Below are 26,443 nucleotides of genomic sequence, written 5' to 3'. Positions count from 1 at the left end.
CTTAAGTTCTTCATACTGGAGTAGTGCAAGTGTGAATTGCAGGTGGAAAATGGGCTCTAAGTTGCTTTGATTAGGTTTGAAACCAGTGATCCTTCCTGCAGTCTGTACAGGCTTCTACAAAAAGGGGAAGAGGTGGAGCAAAGCATCCTTCATGGGACTTGAAGGGACAGGACCCAGTTTGGGATGGGGAACTCTGGCCTGGGGTGGATGATCCACAGCCTGTCAGTCTGCCTAATGACAAAAAAGTTTATATGGGCAGAGTGCCACCAAGTGGCTTGTGACCTGTGTCCTCCAGAGCATTATTTATCAAACCATTCACATACCATTTTTTTTTTGTTTAAATTTTTTTGTTTAAGTGATGGTGGTGCTGGTGGGGGATACCTTAAGGAGGAGAAATGAGGAATTATTACAATAAATAATTGTATGGTTAATCTGCACCCTCTTCCTCTGGCGCAAAATGCGGAGACACATTGGCGTATGGCCATTTTGGGATGGTGCTGTCTGGGATAAACCAAAAAGAGAACATTTTAAAGAGACTGTGGAGACTTTCATATTCTTGAGTTGTAATACCCTAATGGAGCTAATGGCTTGCTTTGTTTTGCCTTCCGCGCCCCCCCCCCCCCCCCCCCCCCCGATAGCATTGGATAGATGAATGTGGCTGTGCCAGCTTCACTGATTAATAATAATCCAAAGTTAGAGCTCAGTATTTGCATTTGATTTGTGAGAGTATAGGGCTCTGTCTACATGCTGTTATTCTGGAATACCTATTTCGTTTTAATTTCACAGTTTGCTTTAATCCTAGTAAGTTTTCAACTGTAGGCTATGTCCTGCCACTAGAAACCTGTGCTGCTCTGATTCCATGTGCTGCCCTGTGTGTACTGCTCTTGTTCCACCACAGTAAGACTGGGAAGGACATGGCCTTTCCTGTCTTGCCGCAGTGGCTGCTGCTGCTGCAGTGTCAGCTGCTGTTGTCTTTCATGTTTTCAGACAGAAAAGAATTTCTCACCTTTCTGACCAAGTGCTGCTAGACTGCTGCTAAGGAATGTGACACTCTTAGGAATTTAAGTGGGGGGCAGTACCAGCTAAGTTCTCAGTCTGTCTGTCATTCCCCTCTTCTCCCCAGTTTGATCTTGAGATCTCTTGACCCACTTCTTCAAGGGAAGACTTGGACTGTAACTTACTGTGGCGTTAAAATAGCTCACAATTTCTTCTGCTGTTGCAAGATTAAGTGTCCTTGATCTGGAAGCTTGCTGGTTTATGATTCAAATGTGGAGGTCATTTGGTAGCACAGTAATAAATGGACAGAAATCAATAACCATAATTGTGGGGTCAGAAGAGAAGAAATTACTTACAAGGCTTCTTTAATGAAGGCAGTAACAGCTACCTGTAGTGAATTTTGTTCAACCTCCCACAACTGTCTCATGCTATATAATCATTTCAGCTAATACTGCTATGTATGGTATGTTCAGGTTTTTTTTTTTCATTTTGTTTCTATGACTTCTGTATGAGTTAGTGAGCTTTCCCTACTCTAAAACCAGCAGAAACCTCTCTTAGCCACAGTACTATGTACAAAGTAGCCTGCAAGCTCTTGGAAAAAACACATTCTTAGTAAAATGTAGTTCTCCATAGCATTGTGGGTTATCTTTTGTTCTCCATACAAAGCACAATAGTGCCATGTGAGCAAGGACGGCAATGTAGAGAACTGGGGGGGGGGGGGGGGGGGGGGAAGGGACAAAAAAAAAAGTCTCAGTAAGTTTACAGTCTGAGAGAAGGCAGCAAGAAAGGGAGAGTTTGCTCCTTGGAACCAAGACAGATTTTGACATAGAAGTGTTTAGAAAATACAATCCCAGATTAGGACAGAGGAGTTTTCCAACTATCCAGTGCCTTCCCTGAGCTCTCACATGAATGCTGATACAAACTGTATTACTGTCCAACTAATGCCTAATATGTAGGACATCAAATTATCAAACGTATTTACTTCAGCTGTGTGTGTTTCCAGTGTACATGAACCTGTATTACACTGCCACAGGTGCAGACATGTTGCTGCTTTACATGCCAGTTACAAGAAAGTAAAGGGAGTCAAGGAGAGGAGGAATAAAAAGATGAGATGAAGAATAATTAAAAACCTACTAGTGTGATATACTCATTGGTGGGCTTAGCACAAAGCCCTTTAGGAATACGGCCTGTTTCTTCATGCTAATGTGAGAGACTATCAACAACATAAAATGGTAGTATGGGAAAGATTCACAAGCACGTGTACCAGCTCTCTTAGGTTTTCAGCCTGTCTCTCACAGGATACTTTAATCCTGTCTGAATTTGGGGAAGAAGAGTGCTAACTGCCTAATGTAGTATGTCTGCAGTTCTACTTCGGTAGAGTTGGAGCATTTCTGCTGTCATCTTGTGCAGGGGCTAAAAAGTTTATTCTGACTGAGACATTGCTGCAAGTTTCACTGTCTTTGTAAAGTGGAAAAGTAAGCAGTCTGGTGTTCTAAAATGAGGCAATTTCTTTATCAAATAAATTGTGGAGAAGTCTGTCTCTCCTCACCCAATCCCTTTCTGCTCTTGCTGATCTAATAGCTGCCAGTGCATTGCATTTAGTCACTGTGGTAACCACTTACAAATAACAAATGTCCATAGAATCAACCCAATAGCAACCAGAAGGCAGAAACATCGGCTTCCTGGATAACCTGCTCCAAGTGTCATCACCAAGGTCCTGCTCTTTCAAGATCACTGCCTCTCTCTTTATCACATGGCCTAACCCTGACCATGATATTGCTCTCTTCCTACTTTTTCTCCTTCTCCCTCTCTTCCCACCTTTTTTAACAGTAGATTTCAAGTAACTATGGCAACAAGCCTGGGAATTTTCAGCTCATTCGTCTGAAATCTAGGTCATGTCTTTCTCATTAAGTGAAACTATTGTATGGGGATAACTGGCCCAAACTCAGCCCTTGGTGCAAGAGAAAGCAGCGCCCATTCCAGCAGCACTTGCAAGTACTTATGTGATGGCTGTATTTGGTCCACTATGAAGAAAAATGTAAAGGTACAAAGCCGCTTACAATTTTGAAAGTATTTAATAATTATGAAAGCATTTAACCATAACTGGTCCACAGGAGAACCGTGCTGTAGCTTGCTTTAATTGGCATTGATTTATAGGTTGGTTGGAATAGTCTCATGTCATGCTAGTTGTCTGAGGGTATGCATTAACTGAAGGGATGCCTTCTCGGAGTGGTATTGAGTCATGTAACTGATACTAGTAGCCTCTCTCATTCTTTGAAGAGGACATGTGGTGTTGTGAAATCTTAAAGCTGTCTCCTGGCAGGACAAGATACTAATCTCCTCTAATCTGTCACTCTGCAGTCTGCCTGGATCTGAGATCACAGCTTAAACACAGAAAGAGCTCCAGATTGCAACTTGTAGCAATGCCAAGGGAATAGCGAGATTGTCTCAAACATTCCTCTCTTATACATTGGGATAGACCATGTCTCCTTGCCCCTGGGATCACATAAAATCCTAAAACAATTACTGTATTTGTCCACGGGGAAGCCATGCGAAGCAACAATTACCAGGTATTTTTGTATGCGCTTGATGTTATGGGTCACCTGGAAGCAAAGCACAAAGCCAGCAGTGCGATTGGTAACCTCTCTAATAATTTGTGTTTCCTTATACTGTAAAATGGTAAACATCAGCATCAGCTCTTAGTCGGATTATTAGGAACAGGAATGGGTTCAAAGATTTGGCAAGGTACCCAACAGTGTATCAGTTTACCGAGCCTCTGTGATACCTGATCTGTGTATGATGCCACAGGGAGAGAAGAGCTCACCAGGCTCTTTGTTACTTCCTTGCATGTGTTGAGTTAGCCACGATGAGCCAATAAAGGCTATTATCTTCCTCCAAAGCTTAGCAGTGGCTCATGGTGTTACTGTGAACCACAAACGCAGCTAGCTACCACGTGCCTGCCAAGCACTCTGGGAAACAGCTCTCATTTCTGTAGTTGTTTTTTTGTATGCCTCAGCTCCCTACATCAGAGAGCCACGAGTGAGATCAGCTTCTGTCACTAAAGAAGCAATGACTGGATCTGGAAAGGTTTGAGTCACAGAGGACACAATTACCGTGAAGCTGTATGAAGCCACCAGGCGTGTGCTCTGCTGGATGGGCCTGTGACTCTGGGTGATGGGCGGGAAGTGACAGACAAATTAGAAGCGATGGGTTTCCTGAACTGAGGCATAAGAAAGAGGATACATTTTCCAGCTTTTGCTTCCTTGCTCCTTGTTTTTATATCACCACTACATGTCGCTGTCAGCGATGCAGGCTTGTTGGGGGAGGTTTGTAATTGCATTTTCAGAAGCACAGGGTCTTTTCAAAAGACACAAGGGGCATTCGTCCCCACTGGCAAGCTCCCTTCCTTTCAGTGGGCTTCAGAAGCTTCTGCTTCATTTGGTGTGGGATGTTTGCACCAAGCACCAGGATTGAGGTGGGGTCTTATCAAGTAGAATGAGCAAGTCCCCGAAGGAGCTCTACATTTTCTGTTTTCTACCATTCTCCCAGGGGATCTCTGTAAGAGATCCTTTACTTGGTTTTCCTTGTAACCCCCGGCTTTCACCTTTCAGCAATATTCATTCCAACATCCCATTTCCACAGGTGAAGGATACAAAGGTGATGAGGGATATGGGACATTCGAGCCCTAAAATGTGTTGCTTGCAGTTTTGGTTTTAGTGGGGAGCCCAAAGATTGCAGCTGCAGGTTGTGTGTCACTTGGGAGGAGGTAGGGAAAAGACTGCTGTGCTCTGACACATTGTCATGCCACCGTTTCCAGTGGAAGCATGAGCCCGCAACATATCTGGAAGAGAGGAACTAGTAAAAGTAAACTGTGGGTAATTTTTGTCATCCCTCTGCCCAAGCAAATAGCAGTGAAGCAAACAAAACTCTTAGCATAGTGCAGCCATGATGTACAATGCAAAGACCGCTGGATGCTGTACTTAGGTCTCACTGACCACCTCCAGAGGCGCCTCAAGCATCACAAGGTTCTCCCTCCTCCTCCATTCAGTGCAAAACCAATGGAGCTACATTCTGCTCCCACCAGCTAATACCAGCTCTGCTCCCTGCCCCCCATATCCAAATGCCTTGTGCTTCCATCTATGCTGCTACTGCAGAAGTAAACAGGCCTTAGGAGAGCGAGGTTCCTGGGGTTCGAGCTGTATGGATGTAGCCTGCCTGGCTCTGGTGGCCTGAATTCTTCAAAGCTTCACTTCACCTGGTCCTCACAGGCAGAAGTTGGGTCAGGGATGGGTCTGTCCTAGTACTCCCACCACCCTGCAGAAAACTGTGTCCTTGGGAAGCTGGGGGCTGTGGGAGGGCAGCTGTAAGCCATAGACTGCATTGGCTTCTCCCTCTGGGATAGGCAGGCATGCTTCCCTCTCTTCCATGGGGTCCTCTGATGAAGGAGGGAGGCCCTGGGGAGGCAGGAGGAGAGAGGAGAGACCCCATCAATGTAGTCACTGGCAGGATCCTCCAGGAAGCAGCCCATGGTCTGGGGTAGCAGGAGGGACATGGGAACAGCAGCTCCTGCCGGCAAGCAGTTCCCTTCAGAGCCACCACCAAATGACACTGCCACGTTGACACCTTTGGGCCAGCTGCAGAAGAGGAGGTCACCAAGGAGCTCCACTCACCACCTCCTGCCCCTGTCAACTGCAAAGCACCCAAGCCAAGCACGTGACAGCACACTCCAGACGGGATGCCACGGCCACTTGGGCCTCTCCCTTTCTCCTGGCAGCTGTGGGCATGGGGCCACTGGGCATGCCAGGTACCAAGATTATTTTTTTACATACGCACCCACCCCCATCCCTTTTCTCATTTCTCCTCCCCTCTTTGGAGGGTCAAGGTCACTTTGCTCCCTTACACACTTTCCTCCCTGCTCAGGTCCTTGCAGGATAGGGGCCATGCTGGCCAGCTCAGTGGGTGACATTTTGCTGTTGTCTGACTACTTTCACACAAGCATGCCTGCAGGTGTTTCTCCGATTCTGAATTTTGGCCTTGACCTAAAGCTTCCTGAGATGCTGGTGGCCTTTCATCAGGCTGGAAAGGCACAGTTTGTGTCCAAGTGTTTCACCTAAAAGCCAATGTACAGGGCACGTGGGAAACTCTTTCCAAAGTGTGCATGGGGAGGGGAACAGGGTGGGAGGTCTCTCCTGGAGAGGAGAGAGGGAGGGGAAAGTTTCTGTCCTGAAGGGCCTCATCTGGGGCTCTGCTGCCCTGGCCCTTATCAAGTTTCACTCACACTGCAGCAGGTTACACAGCCTTTATCACTCATCTTCCGCTCCCACCCCACCCTGCTCCACTGCCCACTGTCACTTTGCAGCCAAGCAGCAGGCAGGGCACACCCCATCATACAGGGTGGGTGTCTGAACAGAGCAGGCCAGGGAAGACTCGTGCAGAGTGTCCACGCTTGTCTGGAGGGATGGCACTTGGAGCGCCGCTGGGAACGAGCCAGCGAAGCGGCCAAGACACTGGGCAGCGCGATGTCGTCCGCCATACGCCTTCTCCCGGGGGCAGAGGCTAACGGACAGCACAGAGCCGTACTGGAAATCTCGGCATCGATAAGCGCGCTACATTTGCCCGTGGAAGAGGGCCTTGACAGCGAATCCCACCAATCTCTGCCCCACCCGCTCGTAGCCGGAGAGGCACCTGCCTGGCACAGGGAGCAGCCCTAACTCAAGGAGCGCCGGGGCAGCGCTCCTGATGTCCGGCAGCCGGCTGACCGACCGCTCGGCCCTCCCCGTGGTACGGCCCCAGGAAAAGCAGGCGCGGGCCCCCCTGCTCCCACACACTCGAGCTCGGGGGGTAAGGCAGGCCTCTCCCGGCGCCGGCGAGCCTGCCGCTGCCCCAGGCCCCTTCCCTCTGCGGCGCCAAGGCGCCCGAACGGCGGCTCCGGCAGGGCCGCGGGCCATCGCGGCGCTGCCAGCCCGTACCTCCGCGAAAGGCTTTATTTAACGGCGGATTCACCGCTGCCGAGCTCGCGCAAATCGCCTCCGTCCTGATCGAGATAAGCCGATTCCCGCAGCCGGGACCGGGGCCCACCGAAGGAACCCGGCTCCCCCGCCGCAGGGGGCCGCACCGCCCCAGTGCGCAGGCGCGGGACCGCCCCGCCGGTCGCGTCACTTCCGGTGGGACCGTCCCTTCCTGTCCGGCGCGGCGCGGCGCGGCCCGGCCCCAGCTCTGGGCATGGAGAAGCTGCGGCGGGTGCTGACCGGGCAGGACGACGAGGAGCAGGGACTGACGGCGCAGGTACCGCCCGGCCGGGACCCGTTCTTCCTTCCCCGCCCCCGCACCGGCGGCTTGCTGGCCGCTGCCCGGGGCGCTGGGGGCCGAAGGCTCCTCGCCGCAGGCCCGCACCGGTGTCCGCGGCCTCAGGCGCTGCCGTGTTCCCCCCGCTGCCTCCCCGCTCCCCGCCGTGTCCCCCTGCCCGAGCCGGTAAGCGGGAGGGACGGGGCGGAGGAGAGAGGAGAGTTTGCTGCCTGCGCCGGAGGAGGAGGTTTGTGGGCAGCAGGCCCTGCCCGGGAGTGAGAGTTTTGGCGAATTGTCGGTGCGCGGAGCGGCTCTTCGGTGTGTCGGTGGTTTGGGGTCCTTTGGTTTTGTTTTCCGCGTCCCGCTTCGGGTTAGCAGGGTCTCCTGGTCCTGTGCGGACTCTTCCAACTGCGTGGCCCTGGTACTTGGTGATCAGTTAAACAACATCTAAATTGCTTCTCCGTTTCCTTATGCTCTTGAATTTGCAAAAGCAAAGAAGGACTTTCGTCTAGACAGAGATCGTTTTGTGTATGTTGTGCTGAAGTCCTTTTTTGCCCCATACTCCTCAAGTACAATTTAGTTTTTCTGTTTCCTCCTCACTGTCTTCGTCATCATCAGTTTTGGATTTTGCTACTGCATTTGAACGCCATACATTAATAAGACTTAACTTCTAGGTTGCAGCAAACCCGAGCATACTTCTAAAGAACCATTTATACCATCAGCTCCCTTTTAATTGGTGTGACTGCAGGTCAAAGTGCCCCACATCATGGAGTATCTTGATACTGTGTGCCACAGGATGCTGGAGCGTGGTGGGGGAGGCTGGAACATAGAGCAGCCCAGATCTGAGCAGCAACTAATAAACCTTGGGGAACCAGCACAGCCTGAGTATAGTTGGTGTCTGTGGCATAATGTTAGTTCCAGCAGCTTACTGCTGATAAGCTTTACTTGTCTTTCCACGGAGCTGCTGCTGGTCTTCAAGATTTATGAACTTTGCCTCTGCCACAGTAAAGCAGCTAAATTGTATCCACACTGGACTGATTCTGGAAGCAGTGTAGCCCTTTCACACCAGAACTGGCTGCCAGCATTTGGGAGGCATGCTTCGCCTTTTGATCTTATCTCAAGATTATCAAAGAAATACTTACATTTCTATTAATCTTAGTTCAGTTCCAAGAGAATTAATTAAGCTGCCATCCCCAGGCACGTTTCATATGACATACGTGACAGTGACACAGAGTTCTCCTTTACTTGATGCTGTGATGATTGTTTTAAGGCAGCAATCAATAGATAAATGCTTAAGTATTTCATGCTTTTATGTTTGAGGTGTATACCCTGAGAAGGAGAGAACTGAGCTACAAATGTGTTATTTGTTAAATGTCAGTAACTAAGCTATATATGATTGACTGTTGCATGTAAAGATGTTGTTATAGCCGGAGAAGACTTTAAATAGGAAAAGTCTGCCCATATTTAAAGCCTATCCTGTACGTGGTAGAAGAAAGCATATAAATATGTCTTTGGGATAGTGCAAAGGAGCTTCGTGATGAGAAGATGAACCAGAAAGATCTTCTTTAAAGTAAATAAATACCCAATGAAGAAAAACTCAAGTGTTTAGGTCAGGTAATGTCTCTGCTGTAGGCTTCTCTCAAAGTAGCAACGTACTTCTAGAACACTGGAAATCAAGCCTCTTTTTAGTGAGGAAATTCATACGTGAGATTCACTAAAGCTATAGCTTTGCAGCTGGATGGAGTTGACTATTTTTAAAGTGTGTGCAATAGAGCAAAAAAGTATGTGCACCCATGCAGAGAAGAACTTTTTTTAAGAGTTAAGGTTGTGAAAGAAAATATAAGGTTGTGCATTTTATGTGTAAAATCTTCAACTGTTTTAAATGACCTTTCTGAAACTGAGTCATGTGCTTGGTTAAAAACAATTGCCCTCTCTTTGAAATAGCTGATAATTGTGTAATAGCCATCATACGGTTTGTGTTCATAGAGGTCTCTCTATTCTGCTCCTTGATTTTTGCAGAAACTTTACCATGAAGTCAGCAGAAGTCAGCAGTAATTCCTGTTAAGTAAAGTAGAAGAAAAGTATATAGTAAGACAATTGTGTGATGATTCAATGAAGTCTTTCTGTACTTTCTAAACTCTTCAGATGACTGTCACTTCTTGCTGTAATTAGTTCAACTGTTCTAAATATATATTTTAAAAAAAAAGCATTAAAGGAATTTGTTACCAAAAAAATCAATAATAAATTTTAAGTATACCCGTGTAACGATGTTGTCAGGGCAGCATTATGCTGTTTAGTTTTATCAACATCAAAACTAATATATAATCAGTCTGACACATCGGCTTATTATCTGGCTGTCGTTTCATGATAGTTGTCAACTGACATATGGTGCTTGATATATTGCTTAGGAGCTCAATTCTGTAAATATACTCAACATTTCTTTAAAATTGAGTTTTCTCCATTACTTCCATATTCTTAAATTTACTATCAAGAAAAGATGCAATGGTTAACTTCTAGAATCTTTCTTAAAACCTGTTAAAGAAAGTTCTTCTATTTTGTTTGTTTGTTTGCCCACATGGAAAACTATGATAAGATAATTAGTGTATGAGGGGAGCCTAGGTGGATGTTCAAAACCACAAGAAATATTTTTGATCGAAGGCAGCCTTGCAGATTATCATTCATATGACTTACTAGGTGTTCATAGCAAGCTATTCAGTAGACGGCGTTATCAGTTGCTTGCAACTTGTGTATTAGACCATTGCAAGACTGTTCCTTATGTTTCAGGAAGTCTGCCTTCCGGCTTCCAGTTTCCACTTAGGGTTTCCTCTTGATTTCTGGATGTTTTTGTCATTTCTTTGATGTAATATTTTCTTGGAATATCCTGTGAATAAAAATCTTTTTTGCCCAGGAGTTTGGGATTAAAGCTTAGAAACACTTAGTTTTCTATAGCTATTGTTGGTTGCTGTTTCTGTTTCCTTTCTATTGCTTAGAAACAAGCTGGTAGGCAGTATAGCAAGAAGGGTATGTTTTACAGGAACTCCCTTGCCACAACCACTGCACAGTTCTCCATATGAATCTTTCCCCAGATGTGGAATTTGCATGGCAATTTTTTCAGTCTTCTAAGTAAAAGCTTCTGCTAATGCAATTGTCATAGAGTGTAATGCCAACAGCTCTTTTTATCTGAAATCTAGGATTAGCTGTATGGCTGATGTCAGACAATAAAAAAAGTCCTCTAATCACCCTTACGTTGTTTCCTGCTTTTGTTGCTTAGGCAGCTTAGATTTAATAACTTTTTCTTAGGGTTCTGGTTCATAGCCTCTGAGTGTAGGTGTAAGAAACTAAGCTGTTACTTCAGGGTGTCTCACAGCCCCTCTTTTCGAAATTACTGTTCCTGTAGCACATACAGCAGAATATGCAGGCACTGTGTCAGGTCCTCAACTTTTATAGATTGCAGCCTGGCATTTTAGCACAAGCTGAAGTCTGTGGTTTAAGTAGTTGAACTATGTACCTGTTACTCAACTTTTGCAGCAAGGTGCTTCACTACAGGGGTGAAACAGACATCTTGGAAAGGTAACCAGTTCCATTGCTTCCATGAAACTTAATTAGGTATCAGGGACTAAGCAAATGCATTACCAGATATATCCCCAGTTTCAGGATTTCAAACATTGCATTAACTAGGTTCAGCTTGATAATATAGATAGTGATGGCATCAGGAATGATTGGAGGATCAGCCTTCATTTTAATGCCAATTAATTTATTTAGTTTTATTATTACAGAGAATGCTATGTTGTGGTGCTCTGGCAGCCCTCATGCTACAGCTTATCTTCCTGCAGCTCATGTGCACATGTTGTCAATCTAAGTTTTTAAAAATTAAATCCATAAGATGTATTAAACTAGTTTTAAAATCATATTTTAAATCTTGTGCCATTTTTTTGTTCTGAGCCTCTGTCTGGTTCGCTTATTTATGGTGTTGGTATTTTTTCCACCTAATAACTGTCAGGGATTTAAATGAAGATAAAGCTATTTTCAAATTTCTGTGAAAAATGAAATTTCCTGTTGTTTCAGGAACACCGCCAGATATTAAGACTAGAGGTAGAATAGCAGTTAAGTGGCAGCAATGTGCCTGATACACCTGAAGAAATTATTTACCTTCATCCTTTTCCTGTTTTCTAGGCAATCTGAAATGCGTGTCTTGGGTGTACTGGTAGTATTGGCCCATCCGCACTTCATTTTTGAGCAGGGGTGGAAAGGGGTGGAACTCTTTTTTTTTTTTTTTTTCCTCTTTTTTGTGTGTGTGTGCGTACATACGATTAGTTGCATGAATAGGTGTAACTAAAAGCATGATTCAAATGGGCATCTTCAGTTATGTCCTACCAGCTCTTCCTGCACTACTTACATGTATACACATTCAGGAATATGATTATCAAATATGCTTTTCAAATACTAAACCATCTTTAGTTACTGTTTTTGTCTATTTCTTCAATGCGAACATAAGGATAAGGAGTTCGACCCAACAAGGTAAGCTGTCTTCTAACCTTTGGGAAGTTCTGTCTTAACTGCTGAACAGAGAGAAGGGGAAAGAAAATTCAGAACAATACTGTATCCCAACTTTGTGTCTGCTCAGACAGTATGCAAGTGTAAAAGATAGTTTTTAGTATTCCAATGCCCCTTCTTAAGTAAATATTCAAAGTATTTAATTTGATTAAATAAGGTAATTTTTTATAAGTAGTCCAAGCTATTCCTTGTTAACAGATATTCAGATGCTGATTCATCACAGTGCATAAATGTGTTCTTGTGTGTGGCCCTTTTTTTATTAAACTAGATATGGATTCTTCATTTGTACAGATGTAAAATCATTCTAAGCAGTAACTAAATTTCATTCATTCACTTACCACTACCTGAAAGAGAAATTTCTCAAAAGAGTTGGAGAAACATCAAACTCATTGGTTGAGGAAGCCCTAACTTGTCTATTAGGTTAATAATACTTCATTGAAAATATCTGCAGACTAGATAACAAGAGGGCAAGTTTCCTTGTGTCATCTAAATAAATAGGAAAGTTAGCTTTTTATAGTCATCTGACATATGCTGAAGCAACACTTCACTTAATAGACCAGTTTAGAATAGAAGTATCTTTAATTTTAGTGGCCTGGAGTAAGCTGAAATACATTGTTCTTACAGCATGGGTGGAGAAGGTGAGGTGAGCGTATCTAACAAGTCACTTCTGCTGAAAGGGGCTGTTCTTCTGCCAGCTATGTGGCCCGGTCTCTTTCCTTAGATCAGTCCTGCCACTTTGCTGACATCTTGCTGAGCTGGTTTGGCTCATTAGTCCAGCATAGGACTAAGTCATCAGAGCAGGAGGAACACTGGTTCTGTTCCCGCTTGGTGAGCTGTGTCAGCTAGTTCAGCTCATTGAGGGGGTCTTGCAGGTTCTGGAGTCACACAGGAGGTGCAGGAAGTAAAATGGTGCCTTTCAGCAAGTTAGCTGTCGGATGAGACAAGCTCTGGTAATCTGCCTGCACCTTCACCCTGTAAGGAATTGTAACTGAAGTGGAATCCTAATGCCTGCAGTGCATACTTGTACTAATATGTACAATGGATTCTGTCTAGTAACAGCAAAAGGTAGTAATGTCTATAGGAACCTGCAGTGCTGCACAAATAGGTACGTTGATCTGCAAATTGCTAGAAGGTCCATTCAGTCTTCTGCTTTGGTGCAATTGTGAGAATTTTCAATTGTAATTGTATGGTGAAAAGAAAGTCTGTTTGAAAGTGGAGCAGGATTGCTTGAGTGCCAGGATATACCTTCAGAAGTTTTGTCTTGTTTGTTCTGGAAATACGTTACCAGATTGCTAATATAATTTCTTAAACTGAAGCAATTAATATGCAAGCAACTGTTAAGCTAGGTGAAATAATTGTTCCTGGCTAAAAAAATATTTTGTCTGAAATTAAAGACTGCAATAGTAAAGAAAAAAATGTCCTTTAGATTGTTCAAAACTGTGTTTGTAATATTTATTTTTTTTCCTCTCCTCCTATTAAGGTCCTCGATGCATCAACACTCAGCTTTGGTACTCGCGTCAGATGGTTTGCCATATGTTTTGTTGCTGGCGTTGTGTGTTCTATTCTTGTAAGTAAAGTTTGGTTGGCTTTTGGCTTATTTAGCTAGCTCTGCCTTTTTTTTTTTTAAACAGGCAACAATGCTGAATATAGTCTGCATGCACAAATGCACAGCAAAATAAACCAAACCTTGTTCATATTCATACTTTATATGTAATTCTGTGTTTGCTTCAACCTGTATCCTAAATTTGGTATTCATAAATCTAACTGGACATTAAATATATAATTAGCATGTAGGAGCTGTTGTTCTGTAAATTATGATTTTTGACCATCTTTCTTCCATTCACAGCAAAGAGCATTTTTATTGTAGCCTAATAAAATTACTTTCTAAAAGGTTTGAACACTGACAAAATATGCTATATTTTTTATTTAGATTTGTGACTGGTGTACTAGGAAAGAAATTTTGCTGTTGTTCACTGTGTACCCATCTTATTTTTATTCTCTCCAATAAGAGGGGGAAAGGAGGGGGAAGCTTGAAACGTTTTTAAAGGCTGAAGAAACCACAAGTGTAACCTGTCACACTCACAAATCAATAGGTGATGACTGTGGTAGCATGTTGACACTTTAAAAACCTGCTGCACTCCTCCTGATCTTACAGCCAGCAAATCATTTGGTCATTCTTGAACTTGAGGTGTTGGCAGGAGGCTCAAGCCTGCAGTTAAAAGTTGAGATCTATTAATGGTTTTGGTCTATCAAAATCTGACACAGGTAACTTGTAGAACAAAGCAGTTCTTCATCTGTATGCAAAGTCCCAGAAGCAGGTGAAATAACAGTGGGGAAGTATCCAGACTACTGGTTTTGTCTGTCTGTCTGGGGTTTTTTGTTTGTTTGTTTTTCCATGATGAAGTAGGGTGTTGGTTCTTCACAGAGCATGACTTCTGATGCAAGCTAGTCAGCAGCCTTTGGCTAATGTGTGTAGATGACATTTGCAGTTTTTGTGGAGACTATCAGGCAGATTGTCTTGAGTCGTAATGCATTCTGGTAGTAGGATGGAGAAACTTGTCCTGTGTGCATTAGTTTCTGGGTTTGCCATTAATCCCTGTCATTAATGTAATGAGGAACAACCTGTTGATTGTTTGAGGCACTCAGCAATGGCTCCTTGCTGGATTCTCCTGCACATGGAAGTTTCTGATTCTTTATCAAAACTTGCAGTTTGTTAAGAGACCCAGAGGTAAACCAGAACAATTGCTGGTCTTACCTATGAGAGGTCTTATTTAAGTGGTAATCAGCTCAATAAAGGAACTGGAGAGTAGTATTCTTCATATTGATATTTATGCCAAGTACAGTGACACAAACTCTGGCCAGATGTTTGTTGGAGAAGGGGCAAGTTCTATGGAGGGAGCTCAGAATTGGGTTGGAATATCCCTTTTTTAGGGTTGCTTAAGCATTATTTGGTTGACTGCTCTCCCCCCCCCCCTTTATTTTTGCAAGTAATATTTGACCAGCATAATCACAGATTTTAGTACATACTGTGTTTATTCTTTAATGCCTATTTCTGGACAGGTTAAAATCAGTCATTTTCCTTGTATTTTTTCGGTGTTTACTCTTTGTGCCTCTTCTATATCACGTGATGTGAAACTATGAAACAACAGATAAAAGGCTTTAGGATCTTGGTTTCCTAAAGTTTCCTTGAGTTATCTTGAGCATGATAGAGCATGATAGATAAGAGTCAAAAGTTTGCTAGTATTTTTGTGGACCTTGTATGTTGGAGAGTTTGGAGGCAGCTCCCTAGCTAAGCTTTGCCACATGATGCTGAGAGCTGGCAACTCCACCACCTTCTGCTTCAGGTTATGGACCTTTTGGTAGAGTTATTGTGTTCTTGGCTAGCCAAAATTGCAGGTGGTGTTTTTTCTTTAATCCAGTCTTTGCAAAGTGTCCATAGGCTTTCCTTTACACTTTTCTCTTGCAGCTTTCAATGGTTGCTTGTGCTATGGTCTCTACAAACTGACAGCACAGATCCCTACTGAAATTGCAATTGGATGGAATATAGTTGCCTTTTTTTTTTTTTTTTTTGGCAGGACATAGTGTCCACATCAAAAGGTAAAAAACCAAACTAAAAAAACCATATTTTGCTTCTAGTTTAGGCTCTATTTCTTCCTGATCATCATAGGAACTGTGATCAGCAGAAGGCTTTGGATTTTCTTGTGTTTAGTGGAAATAAGAGATGTCTGGAAGTAAGAGTTCTAAAATATTTCTGTTCAGTCTCAGTGCGTATCTAGACTGCAAGACCAGGTGGTTCATTGGAGGAAAAAGGAGATGCTAGATTATTAGTGTGGCTTAATGGCACTTTTTCCTTTGTGTGCAGAGGTGTACAGCGTGTAGTGGGGTATTGTCACAAAACTGAAAGTGTCATAAATAGAATATAAACAGTACAAATAAACAATATAAATAAACATTGCCTAGTTGTAAAAATATTGCAAAATATAGTCAATCAGTACATTATTTTGCCAGTAGGTGGCAACAGAAGTATGCTGAACATTGACTACTACAAATCTGAGAACTGTAGACTCTGCTATGATACTCTTCATAGACTGAAAATAGATTTATAGATTATAAAATCTAAATAAATTGAATTAGTTAATTAAAAACATACAAATAACCTCTTTTATAGGGAACGGCATTGCTATGGCTCCCAAAGGGGATCAAACTTTTTGCACTGTTTTACACCCTGGGGAATATTGCTGCATTAGCCAGGTATGATTTCTTAATTATTGTTATTAGAAAAGTACCCTCCTTTTCATCTACATTTACATTTGCTTTTACTCTAAAATGCTGTCTATTTATGTTGTGTATAAACAACATTGTTTTTGTATTGAAATGTTAGCAACATAAAATCTTGTTTGTCTTAAGTTTTAAGATTAATAATTGTGAAAATCTGTTATTGACTTGTTATTCCGCCTTTGTGATGCCTTCCGTGATTGTTTTGTAGACACATCACAACTGCTATCTGAAGTATGAATAACAAATTACTGGCTGAATGTTTTGTACTTTTTACAGCTAAGTCCTTCTGCCTGGTACAGAGGTACCTCAGCTTCAGGGGCAAACTGGTAGTCTGCCCACTGTGTGGATGTGTTGTTACTGGAAGAAGCTTCTTGCTTTTAACAGAGAGATCATCCTATTTCTAGGAAAACTGTCTGAAAAAGGAGAGGTTCAGGAAATCCTCATTTTGACTGTAAGGCCAGGCAGAATCTAAAAATTGTTCACAGGGTATTTTTAAACTCTGTGCTTGGTTTTTCGCAGTATTCCCCATAGTCTTAAAAGATTTGCAGAAGGGACCTCCTAGGATCTAAAGCTCTTTTTTCACTGTTTGAAAGACATGTAAGAAACAGCTTCATGTCCATAAAGTATTTTCAGTTTCTGTTTGTCCTCCTTCTCTTACTAACTTAGCATAGTTGAAGTGTGGTCATGAGACTCAATATCCATGGAGTCTGGTCTTGACTTCCATGGACTCTGACTTTAGTCAAGTCACTTAACTCTTGAGTCAAGGCATTGTTAATCTGTTAAAACTCAGGCAATGTGACATTAACATTTGAGAAATGTGATGGTGTGCTGCTTTTCCTCAACAAATTTGTTAGGGGACAAAAGTGTTTATACTGGAGTTGAGTCTCATTTGTGTAACTTCCGTCTTGTACTAAAACAAGACAACAAGTTAGTACCGGACGTAGGCAAAACTGAGTATTTCCCTTTCTCTCCCTTATTCCTTATTCTTTGTTGTTGGTTTGGGGGGTTTTTGTTTGGCTGGTTGGTTCTTTTACCTCGTATTTTGGGTGTGTTTTCACTGCTTCAAATTAAATTAGCATTTTAGAGACTTGGTACTAATCAAGTCTAATTGTCAGTGAACTAAGAGGAAAGCTTTTACAGACTGGTATTTCTTTTAGGAGAATTCTGAAAAACTTTAGTCTGGACTCCAACTAAAATGAGAAGAGGCCCCCTTCCCCTTCAGTAGTCCTTTTGGACAGAAACAACAGGCAACTGTGTTCTAAGACAGTAGGAAATGACAATAAAGTCCCAACTTGACAAAGAGATTTAAACTTTTTCAGGCTTGTTTGCAAGTCTGTGTTTAAAACAACTGCAGTTACCACTCTTACTAAATAGTCCTGTCTAGCCTAGTTTTTTACTATGATTTTCTAGCCACAACCATGAAAACAATGATACTTACTTGATTTTTCTCTGGGATGATGGGTGTATTTTCTACAGAATGTGTTGTATATAAGAACTATCCTGTGTCAGTAGAGGACCTCTAGACTTTTTCCAGCCTTTCTGCTCCCTATGGATTCTCTCACATATCTGGAGAAGCTCTTGTATTGTCTGTCCTTCAATGCTAATCAGGCTAGCATCAATGCATTTTACTTTCTTTGTGTTTTCTGCCTGTTTTATGTGGCCCAAACCTCCCTCATTTTTACCACCATATTTTCATCATCCCTGTCCTTCCACTAGCTAACTAATTTTTTATTCTAGTTCTTCAGGTCTCTCTTTTTCTTAATTTAATTTTATGGTGCAGCAGCCAAGATTAAAAAATACTAAGAAAAGGTTAGTTTGGATTGCAGTGAATTTAAAACATTTTTGTCTTTTGAATTGAGAAAACTTTTTTCCCATTTAATATGGACTTTTGAGGTCTGTCTACACAACTTGAAGAATAAAAACAAGTGAAAAGAAGGAGCTATGTACACAAAGTTGCTGGTAGGGGAACATCTGGGTGTGGGAGATCATGGATTTAGTTTACTGCTTTGGGACATGGATTCCCATATTTCTTCTGTCTTAGAAGATGTGTGCTTCACCAGGCTTATGACTGGTTTCAAGGGGGAGCTCCACCAAACTGTTCCCTGCTATTGATTATTTCATTTCATATAAATAAATATTAACTAGAAAAGGAGTTAAACTAGGTTTCCTACACTGTAGGAAAGCATTCAGACCACCACAAGGTTACAGGCATTCTCACTCTCTCACTAAATATTTTCTACAAAGCAGAATGGCTTCAATGACAGGGAAGGAAGAGACTTGTCTCAGAATATTTGAAGCCAGATAATTACTCCTACAGTTGTGAATTCTTGGTTCACATCTCATTTCTTTGCAAGAACAGGTACAGCACAGCATTGCTGATGGTTTTCATTCTCCCTTCAAGACTACAGAGTAGAAGAAAGCAGGAGGATTTAATACAAACTACTGAAGTTTTTCCTTTTTTTTGCTTTCTGAGTTTGGGCAGAGGTAGAGCTTCCCTGTAATACTGATTGTAGCAACTTGCATGGTGCCTGGGTAAGAAGCTTATTGCTAAACAGAAATTTTGTACAGGATTTTGGTGTTTGTATTCTTTGAATTCTTTTTGCAAGTCAGTTCTTAGAACAGCCTCAACATGAAATTCACTAGACTTCAACTTGACAACCCTCTGCTATAAGTGGTAATGTTTTGGAAAGAATGTCATGACCAAGGGTAACAATATGTAAGCTGTTTCTGGGTCTAAATTCATGGAGCATTCACCTTTCATTCTGGTGGGTCTCTGTTGCTAAACTCTGAAATGCCTTTTTTAAAGCCTTTGTACTCATCTAACTGTTGGAAAACTAATTATCTGTTGTCTTTTGCAAAGATTTACTTGAAAGTGATTTAAGATTTGTTTTGTTTTTTCTCTCTTATTAGTACATGTTTCCTGATGGGGCCACTGAAGCAACTGAAAGCGATGTTTGAGCCAAAAAGATTAATAGCTACAGTTGTGATGCTGGTAAATATATTGTCTTTACTTCCTTTTGCTAAAAAGTTTTCCTTTAGCCTCAAAGCTAAATCTGAGGCTTTACTAAGGGAGGTTATTTCTTAGTCCAACTCTTCTTTGTACTGAGTGATAGTAGTCAAGCTGATTAGCTCTGGGTATCATAAAGATCTAACTCCTTTCTATGAGCTTGTGTTTTTGTTGCTTATAATTTCTTTTTAATTAATCATTTGGATTAAAATGTTCTCTACTAAATTTTCTTATTAAATGCTAATATTAGGTTGATTATTTTTAATTTGTTTTCTAAAACAATTTCTTCAAGAATCAGGCTAAAAAGAGACACTTCAGCTACTGTAAAAAGTCAGTGGTCACCAAGTCTAACCTGACAGTTGTTTGTTGGATGCAGTTCTGTTTGTATAGCTTAGTGGTTCATCACTTTCAAAGCAATGGAGAAAATTAGTTTCTCCCCCCAGTCTGGAAGTTGTAATCTCAATTGAGAATCTCACGTTTGCCCACATCTTTTGGAGAAGTGACTTGATCCTTACTTGGACTCTGAGCTTTGTTAAAGAGGTAACTTTTTGCCATCTCTTTCAAATCATACCAGGTTACAAGTCCTAGGGAAGTTACGTTTCATAGGTCTTCAGTAAAAATGTCCAAGATTATCTCCAATTCTCTAGAGTCTCTGTTTGCTGAGCATGAATTCTCCAGTACTTTACAGCTGTGGGCTTTTTTTGGTCGAGCTGAGGGCCTAAGCCAGACACTAAAACAGCCGGCACAAAAATTATTTGCTCTGTTATCCTATCATCCACTGTGCTCAGACATGGTGACAAAAAAAAACCCAACTTACTTTCATGGCTGTGGAAACAAGACATGTCAGAAAAGGAAGGAGAATAGAGAGTAGAAAAAACATCACAGACCTACCTACCTACCTACCTACCTGTGCAGAGAAGCTACCAACAAGGTTAGGAAAAAACCAGAATGAAAGGTGTCATCTAATAGGAAATAGGAACATTGGATGAGAGCTAAGACTGTCAGGATGGAAAATTTCAGTAATACAGAGAAGAACTGGCAAACTTCTGAAGTTTAGAAAACTTTTTATGTATTTGACTGTTTTCTTCCCCATCCTAACATGAAGCTAGAAGTGTAGGCAACCCAGGAGTCACAAGTATGTTTGGAGAATTTCAAGAGAGTCTGTTATTTTTATTTCTTTCAATAAAACGCCAAAATTTTTTTTTTCAGTGAAAATTATTTTGGTTTAATTCCATTTTCTACGATGTGTAATGACAAATGGAGGGAGCCAGATGAGATTTAGTGGAAAAGTTCAAAGTGTTGCTTGCACAAATGGTGTGATTAATTTGGCATAGGAAACCTGATCATTGTAATGTTCCATCAAAGGTGTCCAAGTAGCTTGAATAAATCTTCATGTGACCTTTTCACTGTGTATGAAGCAACTGCTCCCTAGTGGGCTCTTCATTACTGTGGGAAGATGAAAAAACATTGGCAGAAGAAGCAGAGCCTGTGTTTGCCAAATACCATAATTGTGAATGGGTGTTTTTAATAATTGGATTTTCATGGTGATGCATGTACCTTTCTTGTCAGATGTTGATGTTATGAATACTAGATCCAAAATTATAGTATGTACTGAAATAATAGAACAGCAGTTCCCAGACTACTTGGTTGCTTTCAGGCAAGCTTTATCAGCTAAGCCCATCTCTTAATAGACGTGACACATAGACTACATAGACCTGGTTATACTCATCATGGTTCCTGAAGTTAGTTCCTGCCTCCTCTTTCTTCTACGGCTTGTCTCAGCCCTTCTGGCCATGGAGCACATCACACTGTACTTTGGAAAACACCACTTTACCTGGAGTTCAGCATATAGTCACTATGTGACAGCCTTTGGCCCTGCTTGTTTCCTAAGTCAATTCTGAAAATGCTGATTACACATTGAAAACATGAAAAGAGATGCTGGTTTTGCTTTTGTGTATTTCAGTATTCATTCTTTTCTATTTTTGTCTTCCCTTTCATCTGTCCCCAGCTTTTCCTAGTATTGACTCTGTGTGCTGTATTCTGGGTAAGTGAGAATACTTTGTTCCTCTAAAGAGCAATCGAGGTTGGTTAGTTTATTAATTGTGTTACAGCTTTAACATACAGTTCAATTGTAGAGGAAGGATGAGCTTGTGTGTGTGGTATTTGTGTTTTCAACTACAGTTGAGCTTAGGTGGAGTGATGAGCCTGCTGACTACAAAGCAAATGCATTCTTCCACCTGTGTGTGATGTAGATGAGAATACAAAATCTAGAGCATCAGGTTCAGTCTGCAGGCCTCTGGACTAAGAACTAAGAAAAGCAAGTTAAAATAACCTTTCATCTTAGTGATGTGTACTTATGTCAGAGAATATGTAGTGATGTTTAGAAACCAGAGGTACAGAATACTAAACTGATTAAGACAAAGGAAGAGAGACAGAGCAAGTACCTTCAGGCATCTCAATTGAAAAACTGGCTGTAGTTGTGTTCCATAGAAGTAAATATGTAGCTGAAGTGAACTTCTATATTTGCAGAAGTACAGTATCATGAACGAAAGTGACAGTGTTAGCATTGATGCTGTTAAGTGTTTTCAAAGCTAAAGAAGGCTTCCTTAGCAGGATGCTAATGGAGCGACAGATAAAATGAATGGAAAGTTTTTAGAGTGGAAAGGAGTAGCAAATTAAGTTAAGACAAGGAAATTTAGGCATCGTCAGTCAACTAAATTTTTGGCTGAGCAGGCTGTTGCAATTGTTTGCAGTGTAGACTGGTGCAAAGTGAACTAACTTACAATATTTTCTTTGTTTTTACTTAGTGGAACAAAAAAGGTTTGGCGTTGTTATTCTGCATATTGCAGTTCTTGGCAATGACCTGGTAAGGTTCATTTTAACTTCTCCTTACCCCTACACCCACATGATTATAAACCTATATATATATGCTTCACATAACATAAGTGTGCCCAAATGCTAGCCTCAATCTGTTTCTGTAAGCTAGGTTGTGTAACTTCTGCAAAATCTATATGCAATCGTCTTGCAAAAATAGTAATTTTAAGTATATTCTGCAATATGTGAACTTATTTGAGGCATTATGAAAGGAATCTATATGCAAAAAAATTCTCATGCCTTTTCTCTGTTGTGAAAGTAACTGTATATTAATATGCCCTGCTTTTGAGTTCTAACTAAATTTTCATTTTTGAAGTCGAAGAAACTAAATAACATTTTCATAGGGTGTGTCCTGCCCCAAGAATATTCAGCAGCACTGGGTAAAGAGTGGCTGGATGTGAGAGGGTAAATTTAGTGCAGCAGGTACTATGATGACCATCCAGATGTGCTCAAGGGCTATGTTTGGGAATGTGGGAGCACAGTTAGATGAGTTACTTGCAGCCTGGCAGAAGTTCTGGAAGTTACTGCTTTCTCCATGGAGATACAACTGAACATACTTGGTTTCCTTGTCCCAGGTACTAACTCCTAGCTGATCCAAGGTGACCACAATTCTTGTTTGAACTTGCCTTGAATACACACAGTCTATACTGAACTTGGATCTGAGGACAAATAACCATTTGTTCAGGATAGGGACTCTTGGGCATCATGCTGGGTCCAGGTAAATGCTTGGTACTAGACAGAGGGAACATTGCTAACTCAACCTGTGTTCTACATGTTTACAGGAGACAGCTTCACATTTGTTAAGTGTCCTAGAGCTTGATCAGGCTGGGCATGAGAACAAAACATAGCCTGGAGGCTTGTGAGAAGCAAGTTTCAGAGGATAATAGAATTATCAGCTGTTTGAGTGTCACAATTGTGGCATATTATTCCTACTACAGCATATATCTGTGTTTAGAGTTACATAAATAATATTGGATGTGTATTTGCATAGTAATGTATATTGTCTTTTAAACTGGAAAAAGTTGTCTATATCACGTTGGAAGAATACAGTTTTTCCAGAAATCTCCATCCCTTTTGAAACTGGTGATAGTAAATATGCTTTTTTAAGTTTACGTGCAATAGAAGTTATGAATGATATTTAAAAAAAAAAAAAAAAACCAACAAAAAAAAACCCCAGGAAATCCTTGGCAGTATGTTTAGTTCTTGTCCAAGCATGTCTTTTCTCAGGTAAGCATTGAATTGAGCAGGTAATCTTAAAAGTTTTGTTACAACAGGTTGCTTTTATTAACGCTGGACTGCAGTGAAATAATTGGGTTCTAGGAGAGATGTGAACACTGTTGAATATACTCTTTTCCTCTCTTTTTCAGGTATAGTCTCTCGTATATTCCTTTTGCAAGGTGAGTCTGCATAATTACTTCCATCTTAACAAAACTCAGTTATCTTTATGCTAGGGAGAGGAGAAAAGAGTCCTTAAATTCAATATGTGAAAAAACATGTCCTTCTCCCTTTTAATTTTTAGAAAATGACATAGCTGAACTCACGGTAATGCTGAAGATAAGCTTTAAATACAAGTAAAGTGCATAGTAATTCACTTTGTTAAATTTCATTCCGATTTTCATTTCTGAAAATAAATTGAATTTTTGTTTAAATTCTCTAGTGATTTAAAAATGCATTGATGCAATAGTGACTTTTCCAGTACTTACATTAAAAATAACTTGCGGATCTGAGGTCTTAGTTAAAAGCAAAGAAACAAGCATAGTTTCAGCTGCTAAGTCTACTTCTGAATTCCTCCATCATTTTTAGGAGAGGCAAAGGCAGTGCTTCATGTTAATTTTCGTTTTGGCAAGCTTCTCTCTTTCTTTGCGCTCTTGTGTGTACAAAAAGGGAACGAAAGCTAGCCAAATGCATAGTGAAACCACATGCAAGTAAACAAAAAGAAAAATCTATTTTTAATGTTTCACGTAAAATGCAGATTGGTCTTTCAGCAGTGTGTTTTTTAAAAAAATGAAGTGCTTCCATGTCTGTATGTTACTTAATGAGGTTTTCTGTAGGGGGGTGGGGGGGAGAGGAATGAATACAAAGTATTGTCTATCGCTTTCATCTGATATCTTCTGTAGTGTTTCTGTAACTTTGCTGAAAGATCTGTACTATGGATTTTTATTTTTTTTTAAAGCTTCAGATTTGATCTAGGGAGGATTATTAAGCCATGTATGTATATATTAAAGATAGTAGTTGATAATTACAATGGATTAAACACTTTAACTGAACTCAGGCTTCAAATGGTCATCTTACTATTTTTGATACCTCAAGCTAACCCAGTCAAAAGTAGTAGTCTGAATTCTTATAGTTCCTGTGTCCATGTGGCAGTCTCAGTAGGGTCATTTTTTTTTTTCTTCCCCTCCTCTCTTTTTTTTATTTTTAAAATGTTCTGCTATGCACAGAAAACAAGTTGACCTGCTAGTCACTGGTCTTTTCTTCCCTACCGACAGTACTTCCAAGTTCTGGTCAGAAAAACAATAGGTTATATGCATCACTTAATTTCTTTGTTTTCATTTGTTTATTAGATCATATGAGCCAAAGAACTGAATTTTACACAGGCTGCTTTTAGTAATACAGTCATTACTTTAGGAATTATTATTTGTTTGTGTGGAATGCTACCATAAATTTCTTGTACAGGCTGCCTTTCTTAGGGAAATAGTGATCTAAACCATGTTAAGTGCCAGAGAACAGGATTATGTAACTTGTTTAAAGTATGCATTTGTCTTGATTTCAACAATATTATCAGTACTTGATTTCACTCTCTTAATGGTTTACTCTTAACAACAGTTTACTTGTTTGTGGGGTTGGGTGTTGTTTTTTTTTTTTTTTTTAAATAATGGTGGCTCTCCTGCTGGCATGGCAAAAACCCCACCCCAAACCTATGCAGCAATAACAACAACAAAAAACCCAAACAACAAAAAAAACCATACATACAATGACCTTAAAGAGTCATGATAGTATTCTTCTTCATTTTTTCAAATTGACCAACAACAGCATACAAATTCCACTCCTTTAATAAGTTGTTACATTTTTGAGAAAGCGAAAAATAGACTGGAGTGATGTAAGTAGAATAGTCAGAAAATGGTTGATTTATTGTCAGTTAAAGAAACAGACCCTTTCGATCTTTCAAACGTTAAGGCTGAGCGAACCTTTCATCCTGCACTGTTAGTACATGCACTTTAAACCCTTCAGCCTGGGTGTTTTTTTCGGGTGACATGATGGTCTAACTCCAATGTGGCTTGGACTCAAAAGCACCTGTGCTTTGCTGATTGTCTGGATTTGGCATGCTCCTCAGCCCTGCCCTTGCTGGCCAGCCTTTGCAAAATAAGGCTTTGACCTTTGCTAAGCCACCAAGTGTGCTGCAGAACAATTTTTAACACTATGTCTGCATTTTAGCATGTGCTTGAGTGTAAACAGTGTGGAAGACTTGGACAATATGGGCAGACCTGAGCTTCAGAATGGGCTTGAGCCTTTGCTTTAGCTGGTGCTGTAGATGTACTCAACATAACAATGGCTGTTAAGATGCCGTTTGACAAACTATTGATTTTTGTCTTTATGTAGTTTTTTTAATTTTAAATGCATAATGGTTTGTGTGTATGTAAAGAAAATAACAAATATCTTGACTCTTTTTGTTTTTCTTTTCTTTTCTTTTTAAAGGGACGCTGTGATTAAATGCTTCTCGTCCTGTCTAGGGTAAATTAAAACCAGGAACCACTGTATGCTTTAAAAGCCAACTTTTATTCCTCTGTGAATTTTGCTCGGAAAACTATACTTTTCCACTCATGAAATACCCAGTAACAATTTAGTATTTTCCTTGCCTCTTGCATCTGGGGGATTAAATAATCTGTACTAGAAACAGTTTTTAAAATAAATTGGGTGAACTCTTTGTGTTTACCCTGGAACCTTTAGGCTTTTTTTTTAACAAAAAAGTACATTTAAATACTTTGTGCAGAGTAGTCTTAAAACTACATTGCATCCAGTAGCACAGTTTATTCCCCAGTGGAGGCAGGCCACTAAGGTCTGGGTAGTATGCATAAAGATTTCATTTACAGTTCTGTCTAAAATGCGCAATGTGCCATTTATGTTTGTATATTATTTACTGTATGCATTTCCAAAGACAAGAGTTTTATAAACGTTGTAAAGATTTGGTAAGTTATAATTAACTGCTCCTTTGAAATGCCTATACATGTGCCTTATGGAAAAAGCTTAACGAAAATCTGTGAAAGGTCTTTTTAAAGCTTGTTGGATTTTATTAAAAAGCTATATTTTAAATGATTTCTTTTCTTTCCTACTTAAATACTTTTTACTAAAAGAACTTATGGCTAATGTATAGATGAGATTTGTGAAATAAATCAGTTTTAAAGGTGCCTAAACTACTTTTTATTTAGGAATCTGCTATACAGGGCTGAA

General features: G+C 40.8%; 1 protein-coding gene across 1 annotated transcript; it reads left to right on the top strand.

The window, feature by feature from the left end:
• The first annotated feature begins 7,160 nt into the window (after positions 1-7,160).
• SFT2D1 (SFT2 domain containing 1) lies at positions 7,161-26,400 on the top strand. Its single transcript, XM_049800972.1, has 8 exons — positions 7,161-7,281; positions 13,316-13,402; positions 16,004-16,086; positions 19,024-19,105; positions 21,129-21,164; positions 21,928-21,986; positions 23,362-23,391; positions 25,691-26,400. The coding sequence occupies exons 1-8, from the start codon at positions 7,219-7,221 to the stop codon at positions 25,728-25,730; spliced, it is 480 nt and encodes a 159-aa protein (XP_049656929.1). The 5' UTR covers positions 7,161-7,218; the 3' UTR covers positions 25,731-26,400.
• Positions 26,401-26,443: the final 43 nt, after the last annotated feature.

The sequence above is a fragment of the Accipiter gentilis genome, chromosome 5, assembly GCF_929443795.1.
Source record: "Accipiter gentilis chromosome 5, bAccGen1.1, whole genome shotgun sequence".
Classification (NCBI taxonomy): Eukaryota; Metazoa; Chordata; class Aves; order Accipitriformes; family Accipitridae; genus Astur; species Astur gentilis.
The sequence above is the reverse complement of the archived record's forward strand: the minus strand, read 5'-3'. Positions and strand labels throughout refer to the sequence as shown.

Bases quoted from the DNA above. Each gene is read 5' to 3' on its own strand.
- SFT2D1 (XM_049800972.1), top strand. From the start codon at position 7,219: ATGGAGAAGCTGCGGCGGGTGCTGACCGGGCAGGACGACGAGGAGCAG. The intron at 16,087-19,023 runs GTATGATTTCTT...CTCTCTTATTAG, and splicing joins AATATTGCTGCATTAGCCAG to TACATGTTTCCTGATGGGGC. The intron at 19,106-21,128 runs GTAAATATATTG...ATCTGTCCCCAG, and splicing joins TAGCTACAGTTGTGATGCTG to CTTTTCCTAGTATTGACTCT.